Source organism: Crocuta crocuta, unplaced genomic scaffold (genome assembly GCF_008692635.1).
Source record: "Crocuta crocuta isolate KB4526 unplaced genomic scaffold, BGI_CrCroc_1.0 scaffold228, whole genome shotgun sequence".
Taxonomy (NCBI): domain Eukaryota; kingdom Metazoa; phylum Chordata; class Mammalia; order Carnivora; family Hyaenidae; genus Crocuta; species Crocuta crocuta.
The window spans coordinates 692,145-702,036 of NW_027532820.1; the positions used below are offsets into that span (position 1 = coordinate 692,145).

Sequence of the window (9,892 nt, forward strand, 5' to 3'; positions counted from 1 at the left end):
GCGAATTTCCGCGGACTCTTTGCCCTGCTAATTTTGCACACACAGCCTCCCCCACCTTCAACGTCTTGCACCAGCATAGGACCCTTGTTATGATCAATGGACACAAACATGTGATTATAAACCCAAGTCCCAAGGATTCCTCACACCTGAATGCCCACAGAGTCCTCGCACAGCTCTTCCACACCAGCCAGACCAGGTCACAGACTGTCCTGGGACACAGGAGGGACCTAAGTAGTCATTCCTGTCACTAGGCCTCAGCCCCTGGGCCATCTCCTCCATCAGGAAGGCTGAGTGTTCTCACTCTGCCCACCTCCAAGACCTAGCTCAAGCTTCCCTCCTCCTGGGAAGGTCGTTTCTGACTTCACAAGCCCACAGTGCTCTTAGCTATTATTGAGCATCCTGTGTCAGAGAAGGCCCGGTCATTGACATCCCAACAGCAGGGACTGTCCCCACGCAGGGAAGACTTACTCAGAGTACGAATTCTGGGATTGTTATTAAACTGCAGTTGGACAAATTTGCTGAGCATCAGCCAGCATCACAGTCACTGCTCACTAAGTGCTACTTCTCCTTTACAAATTCATCTTACTGCTAGTGCCGAACCTACTTCTCTAATTCCACACAATCCAACTAGCTTGGCTAGTCCGTGATTTCCCCCGCCCCACCTTAGAAGAAGAGAGGATGTGACAAATCACAAACTGAACTACCCTTTGCAAGCTGCAGGATTGAGAAAAACCGTGGCCTTCTTCACTTGTGCATTGGGAGGAATGAGTTGGTTGCCAAACACCTAAAAAGGAAAAAAGAAAAGTTTTAAGCAAATGTCCTTTTATTTGGTTAGTGATTACATATATTCTTTCATTCCAAAGGCATTTACTTCCAGGAGACACGGTATCTACTCCGGGGGAAACATGTTCCTTCAGGATTTCATATTGACAAAAATACTATGAACAACAATAACAAAGTCTATCATTATTTAAGGACAATCACCTAAATTCTGTAAGGAAAAAAACCCTGCTTCATCTACTAGAGGTAAGTAATTTTTCTGTTCTCTATAGGATATGGCCAGGCTTATTATAAACACATAACCAGCAAGGTCACAATCGATCAGAAGGGAAATTTAATCCATTTGTCCTTAGTCTTCAGAGTATAATCTTTCTCTCCTTCAATTTATTACTAACTAAAGCATATCCATAAAGAACCTATGTGTTACTACTTAATCTTCACCTTTTCGGGGTGCCTGGGTGGCTGAGTTGGTTAAGGGTCCAACTTCAACTCAGGTCATGATCTTATGGATCGTGAATTTGAGCCCCACGTCGGGCTCTGTGTTGACAACTTGGAGCCCACTTCAGATTCTTTGCCTTCCCTTCTCTCTCTGCCCCTCCCCCCTTGTGCTCTGTCTCTCTCATACAAATAAACATTAAAAAGATTTTTTTTAAGTCTTCAGATTTTTGTACATGTAAAAAATAAACCTAATAATCTATTTGCCTCTTCCTCTTTGCAACCTTGTATAACCTGATAAGTAAATAACATCAACTGATGGCAAGGGAAAGAAAGATAATATTTACTAAGCAGTTAGTATTTGCCACTGTCCTATACATTATTCTCAGTTCTCAGAAACTTAGGAGATATTAAATGTTCTCATCTTAATAGTTTAGAACACCAAGAGTTAGAAAGACTAAGTCACATAGTTAATCAATGGCAAGCCTAGAATTATATCTAACTCCAAACCCCAAACTACTTCTACTCCGTTAGCTCTGAAAAACAGAAAAAGGAGGTGGCAGCATTCAGAAGCGCAAAGACCTGGGTGTGCAAAGCCAAGATGGGAATGAACGTGAGCTAGCGCTACTCCATCTGAGCTGGAAAAGACCATCAACAGAAGGAGTAAGTGGAAAAGCACCAGAGCCAAACTTTTGAGCTTTTGATGGTGGGGGGCAGGCCAGGGCCAAGGAGGCAGAATTCAAGTGTACAAGTACCAAGGAAAGACAGGAGAGAAAAATTAAAGTTATACCAAGAGTTTTATTAAGTGACTCTAATCCACTGCCTCCCTGACAGTCCAGGGGAGAGAGGTTCTCACCATGGTCTTTTTAAACAACACAAAACAAAAACACTTTGTGAATGCTTCTGAAAGACTTACCATTTCATTGTAAAAAGTTTCTGGTATGTTCTAATTTTACTGTTTTCACTTTTGTTGAATTCGACCTTAATGTTTCACTGCCAATCTCTAAACATTGCAATGTGTTCTCTCTCTAGCCATATCTTTTCTGGAATGTGTCCAGAAATCATTTAATTAACCAGTTTCTCTGGCCTACCAAATTCCAGATCTACAGTTCCAGATCATTCTCCTGTGTCCTGGTTTCTCAGTCTCTCCAATTCTTACCTACCTTCAACTCCACTCTCAGGTTTACAGGAGGTTAAGGAGCTTATGTGAGGCTACAGTGAGTTGAGTTTATGGGAGCTTTAAAAAAATCTTTCAAAAATTTAGACTGTAAAAGGAAAGACATAACACAAAGAGTAACTAGAGTAGGCTCTAGGGATGAATTCATTTCTGTCTGCCAGACGGAAGGAGGTCCATGGGTGCTGAGAAGTAAAGAATTAGAGCCATGGGAAGAGGTAAATATGAGGGAGCAAATGATGAGAGGAGCAGTCTCTGAGAAAGGAAGAGGCCACACTCAGAACAGAGGTGGATGCATTTTCCTTAAATAAGACAGAGAGGACCGTAGGACTACTCTTCCTTAGGGAGAGACAAAGTGTCCCCCAACCCCCCCCCACACACACCCAAGAAGATTTTCTAGTTACTAATGGAAAATTAGCTTGGGGTAGGAATCACCTCAAATTTAGTACTGAAATTTATTTGAAATGATATTCTTTTTTTTTTTTTTGAGAGAGAGAGAGAGAGAGAGAGAGAGTGTGTGTGTGGGGGGGGGAGGGGGGAGGGGNNNNGGTGGGGGGAGAGAGAGAAAGAGAGAAAGAGAATGAGAATGAATTTCAAGCCTTCATGCTCATCACAGAGCCCAACATGGGGCTTGATCCCAAGATCCTGGGATCACGACCTGAGCCAAAATCAAGAGTCAGATGCCAAATCAACTAAGCCACCCGGGTGTCCCTTGAATTGATTTTCAAAACAGCAGAGCCATAGGAGATCAAAACAAACAGAAAAGTAATCAAATTCTTAAAACACAGATTTAGAACAGTTAGATAATCACCAAAGAGAAGAATTTATTAATAGTATCTATTGCCATTGTCATCTATGAAAATATCTCAGTAACAAACACGAGGCTTACAACCTCCCTCTTCTACTAAACACATCATACCTTTGTCATTTTTTACTTCATGTTTCCTTTTTGGTATCTCTGGTACCGTAAGCCTAAAGGACATGCAATAAAAAGGCAACTCAGTCATGAAAATTCACCTGCAAGGTGTAATGTACAAACCTGGAGGGGATGGAAGAAGAAGAATGTGGTCTTGAACCTAAAAGGATTTTTTTTTCATGTTTTGTGAGAGAGAGAAAGACACAGAGTATGACTGGAGGAGGGGCAGAGAGCGAGGGAGACACAGAATCGGAAGCAGGCTCCAGGCTCTGAGCTGTCAGCACAGAGCCCCATGCCGGGCTTGGAGCTCACAAACGGTGAGATCAGATGTGAGCCGAAGTCAGACGCTTAATCGACTGAGTCACCCAGGCGCTCCTTGAACTTGAAAGGATCTCTAATTCAACTGTAACTAAGGCAGCCAGATACAGAAATATTTACATGCATCACAGGCCTGGGAGAACAATGCACACGTGGTATGAACCAACTGTGCTAAACAGGCTTTACAAATACGAATCAACAGTTTTGAGAAGATTCGACTTTGAGAAGTAACACCTGGTCTGAACAGATATCCTTGGGGGTTATTTGGGGCAAGGAAGACTCAGGGCTTAGTCCGATCTTCAAGGACAACCACAGACATGAACAAACTCCCAGAGCTCCAACCAGCCTACTTCTACGCTCTTAGGTCGAATCCGGAAGTAAGCACGTCTAAAGGGGTGGGCGTCAGAACTGCTCTTCACCAGACGGTTACCTTCCTCCAGTCCTACTCAGAGCTGGCTCTCAGCCTGACTCATCCCCTGATAGTAGGAAAATACATCCAAACCACACCGAGGCAAAGCACCCCTGGAAGAGCTGGGGTGTAGGTCTCCTGGAAGAGCCAGGGTGTTCTGCGCAGCGGAGCGAAAGCGGGTTTTCACTTCAGCACATGAAGTGACATTACCTGAGCTTCTTGGCAGGCGGCTCTCCTTAGCAGGTTATCACTATTAGGGCAAACAAAAAAAAATGAACATTAGCTTTAATCAGCAGGCTAAGATCCAAACAAAACTTTTTTTCTGTTTTAAATACGTACAACCATTCCCTATAAAATACCCAAGTGAAAGTTTCTAAAAGGCCTGTAACAAAGCACAGGCACTTGTGAAAAGTACTTTCCCTGATGAAACCCGGTGTTAAGAATTTCCATATATTGGTATTCAAAATACCACTCCCTCCAAGACTCCCACATCCTAATCCCCAGAATCTGACAATATGTTACCTTACTTAGGTGGTGAAGGGGATTTAACAGATGTGATTAGGTTTAGGATCTGGAGATGGGAAGATAATCCTGGTTTTATGCAGGGGAGCCTAAACTAATCGCAGGGGTCCCTAAAAGTACACAAACTATCCTGGCTGTGATCAGCAGCAAATGCTATTATGGAAAAATGGTCAGAAAGGTGCAAGCTTGCTAGCCCTGAGGATGGAAGGAGGCTGCCAGTCAAGGGATGGGGGTACCTTCTAGAAGCTGGAAAGGCAAGGAAATGGCTTCTCCCCAGAGCCTCCAGAAGGAATGCAGTTCTTATGGACCCCTTGATTTTAGTCCAGTGAGACCCATGCTGGACTTCTATCTAACCCACAGAAGTGGAAGATAATAAATTCTTGCCGTGTTAAGTCACTAGGTTTGCAGCAGTTTATTAGAGCAGCATTAGAAGATTATTGCACATATCCTGTATTTTTATTATCCAGTGGAAATTACTCTGGTCATTAGGCAGAAATAAATTTGATGTTTAGTTGCTTCTGCTACTGTTTTATCTAAATCTCTTATTTTTTATATCCCTGTCAGACACTCAATTATATCACAAGTAGGAAATTTTGGCATGAGGTGAAATTTTGGCTTGCAAAAATGAAAACATTCTGTCAGAAAATTGTCTATTTAATATAAAAGTTCCTAAAATGTGTCTATGCCATTTATACTATAAGAGCACGTTAAATGACTGACTGCCCATCAGGCCCCAGAATCTTCTTGTTAAGAGTGTATCCTAAGGCATATTGATGGAGCTAAGACAGTAACTTCAACCTGGTTAGCCACGGTTAAAAACACTGAGCCAATCCACAACTTATAGGAAAGAACTAAAAGGAGAAAAGGGTTCTTTTACTTACATTATTTCTAAAAAAAAATAGATACTCTTGCTAGACCATTCTCATAACATTGGAGGCCTTAAATTCTGCACTTTTACAGTCATTTGAAACATAATTTTGAGTTAGATTTAAACTAAAAGAAATGAAACAACCTTCTGCTTTTTGCCATAGCTGAGGTCAAAGGCTGCTTGATGATTTTTCGTCCCCAGCCAGGCTGGAGAACGCCCCCTAGATCACACGGAGCAGCCAGCTTTTAGAAGGAAGCACTGTGTGAGGCCAAGCGCCCATGCCACTTGTCTGTGGGATTTACCAAAGAACACAGAAACATTTAATGTGTCCCGTGTGTTTACTGCAGCATTAGTTACAACAGCCAAGATGGGAAAGCAACCCAGTGAGCCTCGATGGATGAATGGATGAAGAAGATGTGGTGTATATACATACAGTGGAATATCATTCAGCCATAAAAAGAATGAAATCCTGCCATTTGCAAGGACATGGATGAAACTAGAGAGAATAATGCCAAGGAAGTCAGAGAAAGACAAATAACATTTCACTCATTTGTAGAATTCAAGAAAGAACTGAACAAAGGNGACTGTACACCTGAAACTACTATAACACCGTATGTTAACAATATTGGAATTTTCATTTAATTTAAAAAATGCTCCCCATCTGAAACTGCAGAATAATGTTCTCTTAAAATTATAATGACACTTAAAAGTGCATGCTGTTCTACAACAAACATTTTAGGGGGGGCTAATCCTTTGGGAGGTCTAGACCACCAGGCACCTTTTACTGCCAAGCTCAGTCTCCACTTGCTTGAGTGACTATTCGCCACCTACACTGTGGCAACAGGTTGCTACATAAGCTTCTCACCCCTCCCCCACCCAGGAGTCACAAGTATTCATGTTCTGCTTTTCTACCCAAATGCTCTCCATCAACTGCTCTCAGTGAGTCATCCTAACAGCAACAATTATATACATAATTTAAACACACACACACACACACACACACACTAAGGGAAATTCAAGGTACAAAGTAAAATATTTAAAAATAATTAACATGACAAGTCTTTATAGTTGACTTGACACCTCACATTCATGACCTTCTATACAATGACAAGGTAAAATACTCAATCCTTAGTAACCAATGGATCACCAAGGAAAACTGGGTTCCCTGCAGTAACCTGGGCACGTGTCACTGGATGCCCCGGACCAGGTTAACCCTCAGTCCAGCTTCCACACTGCCCTGGGGGGGCCACTACCACCACACAAAACTACTATAGGAAAATAGTAGTAGGTTCCTACTACTATAGGAAAAATGTAGTTTTCCTATAGAATTACCTGTGCCTCCAGTCTCTTCTACGACAATCATGTCCACTGGATTCCTCTCTACCAGCCGTCACTACTTCAGTAACAGCTGCGTGCCTGCCTGTACATCCCCAGCCCTTTCCCCCAACTGGCTCCTCCCCTCCTACCAAGGGCAGGCCCTCAAAGGTGCCAGGCTCCTCTGGGTCATTATGAGACACCATCGGCCTTATCGCATTGTGGCCACATGGATTCCTGTGGGCCTGGGTGAAAAGAGAAGGGCCCCAAATACAGACAAGCATATGGACAGCACCTTGGATCATTTTCTTCCTAAATTCTTTTTCACTCAAAGAAAAATTTTGAATGTTAACTTGTGATTAAGAATATGATTAAAGACCTCGGTTCTCTTGAGCTTGCTAATACTACTTGATTTATCAAAGCACAATTCAAAATCAAAAGACTTTTGTATAATTAATTCCCTGGATTTTAACGTGCCAGATGGAATATGCTGTCAATGCCACCTGTGAGAAAGCTAGACTATGTACCAATTTAGATGCTACAAAAGAAAAATCTCATTATAATCACACTTAATTTTTTTAATATCAAAAATGGTATTAACTATCTTGATCTTGCTCTCTGAACCAAGCTGTTTCTAAAAATCACACAGATCCTCAAAGAAAAAGTGATTTCTCCCATTGATATATTCTGGTGATCTATAACCAGCTCTGAAAATGATTTCAAAAAAGAAATTCCAAAAATGTTTCAGGAAAGGCAGCTTTGTTGGAATAAAAGAGAAAATAACTTAAAATTCATAGAGCAACTTCTATGAGTCAGATATTATAGCTCAGCTATAATCTTTGTAACAACCTTGTAAGACAGGCATTATATTTCACTTTATGTATGAAGAAGTTGAGGCTCTGAGCAGAAACTGACTTGCCCAAGATCACCGTGTTACTAAGTGGTGGAGCTGACATTCCAGCCCATGCCAACCTGACCCTCAAATAAATGCTTTAAGGCTTTTTCTTACCTTCAAACAATCATGAATGGGCAATACTCATTCACATATCTCCTTTACAGCACATTCATTCAATTAATCACATTACCTCCTAATCTCATTTAACTTTTAAAATTTACATTCATATAATGCTTTTAGTAAGTTCAAGTCCAATAAAGTTCCCAAAAGCAGCAGGCGAAATACCCACAAAGTGCTGGGTATGGTACAATGAGCCAGATTTGGTCCTAACCTGAAACAGTTTAGGACGGAGTGGCAAAGACAGCTCTTGGCAAGTATTGCTGGTAAAGTAAAAGACTGGTTTCTTGATAAATGATATGTCAGGTGCAGTGCTAGATGTCCCGGATAGACTAGTGAATAAACCCTGCACTCCCCTCATGAAGTTTACCGATGAGAAGGGAAGAAAGTCAATTCAACAGGTAATCGTAACGCGATTTGACTTTTATGTGCTCCGTAAAAAGGGGCGCATTTAGGAATGCCTAACCTAGTCTTGGGGGAATTGGAGAAGGCTTTTTATAGGAAGTGACCCTAAAGTGTAGATTTAGGCAAGAAATAAAAAGTAGCAAGGCAAAAACAGGGAGGGGAATGCAAAGACAACAGCATGTGCAAGCCTGAGGGCATGAGGCAGAGCCAATATGGGAAAGTGAAAGTAGCTCAGGACAGCTGGAGGGGCCTGCAGTGGGAGGAGCCTAAAGAGGAGGTCAGGCCCAGGCAGACTGCCACTGCCTGTTTATTTATTTTTTTTTAATGTTTTATTTATTTCTAAGAGACGGAGAGAGAAAGCGTGAGCAGGGGAGGGTCAGTGAGAGGGGGAGACACAAAATCTGAAGCAGGCTCCAGGCTCTGACCTGTCAGCACAGAGCCCGACGCGGGGCTCGAACCCACGAACTGTGAGATCATGACCTGAGCCAAAGTCGGTCGCCCAACTGTTTAGAAAGATAAGGGACGGGGCGGGGGAGGCAGATTTACATTAGGAGGATCATTCTGGCTGCAGTGGGAAGTCAGCAGTCCACAGTTGAAGGAAAGACTGGACCCAGGGAGCCCAGGGAAGGTTCTCCAGGAATGCAAGACAGCCATGACGACATGATGACCACGGGAACCAGGATCCAGAACAGGATAGAGGCCGCAGATATTTTGGAAGCAAACCCAAGGACTGGCCTACGGGTGAGTAAAGGGAAGGCAGGCGTCGAAGGCAGTGTCCACATTTTTGCCCTGAGACATCGGTGGAAGGTGGTACCACTCGTTGATGGATTGTGGTAGGAGACACAGGTTGGGGGGGTGCGGAAGCTGGGCTTAGGTCTGGGTCTGTCAATGGGAGATAGCAAGGAGTCCAGGTGGAGGTGTCCAGTGGACAGCTGGAAATACACGTGTGGAATTCCGAGCAGTAATCTTGACTAAAGATGCATGTGGTAATGGAGGGATAAGAGTGGATCAGATGGTCTACATGAGGAGGTGAGAAGCAGAAGCAGCCAAAGAGATACCCTGAGTGCTGGGCCAGAGGACAGAGAACCACAGATGAATCTCACCTACACAGAGACTGCACCTCATTTGAAAGTCAAAGGAAACATGTGGTGGATAATAGAGGAAAGAGGTTACTAACCATTTCCTTACCTCCCATCATGCCCTTGATGCTCCCTCTACTCTTGGCAAACCACATGTGTTTGCTCTTCCTAAAACACACAATGAACTTTCCGCCTTTGAGGATCTGATCATTCTATCCCCTCTCCCTTTTAAAAAACCAGAAAGGCCAAAGCCGATACCACCCACACCCCTACCCCATCACACACAAAACTGCTGGTCTTCTCTTTCTTCCTTCCCTGTAACTGCCTTGAATTCATAGATAATTCACTACTTTCTCATTTTCTCTTCCACTGCACACAGCACCTTTGTAGATAAAAGGTACTCAATAAATAGCTGTTTAATAAATAAGTGGCAAATGTTTGAACAGGAGGGCCTGACTCACTGCTCACAGGCAGACTCCATCCTCTATAGGGAAAACTGAAGGTGATTCTCTGGATGAGTTTGGCTTTTGAACCAACAGACCACCCGAGATAGCTCTTCACTATAATGACCGCCAAAGGGCAAGAGAAGAAATCACTGTGGTGCACTCGAGGATGAGAAGTTAGAACAGTCATGGAAACCTGATCAGGTCAAGGACTGGG

The 9,892-nt window shown here is 42.9% G+C and overlaps 1 protein-coding gene across 3 annotated transcripts in view; it reads right to left on the bottom strand.

The window, feature by feature from the left end:
• Positions 1-9,892, bottom strand: part of AGK (acylglycerol kinase) — a 103,978-nt gene that overhangs the window by 47,882 nt on the left and 46,204 nt on the right. For 2 of the 3 annotated variants that reach the window (XM_077781045.1, XM_077781044.1), the window contains exons 3-4: positions 4,243-4,282; positions 705-784 (exon numbers count right to left, since the gene is read on the bottom strand). In XM_077781045.1, coding sequence (XP_077637171.1) covers positions 705-784; positions 4,243-4,282 — 120 coding nt within the window. Of the gene's footprint in view, positions 1-704; positions 785-3,308; positions 3,362-4,242; positions 4,283-9,892 lie in introns of those variants that run through there. The other variant, XM_077781046.1, reaches the window with a different exon arrangement.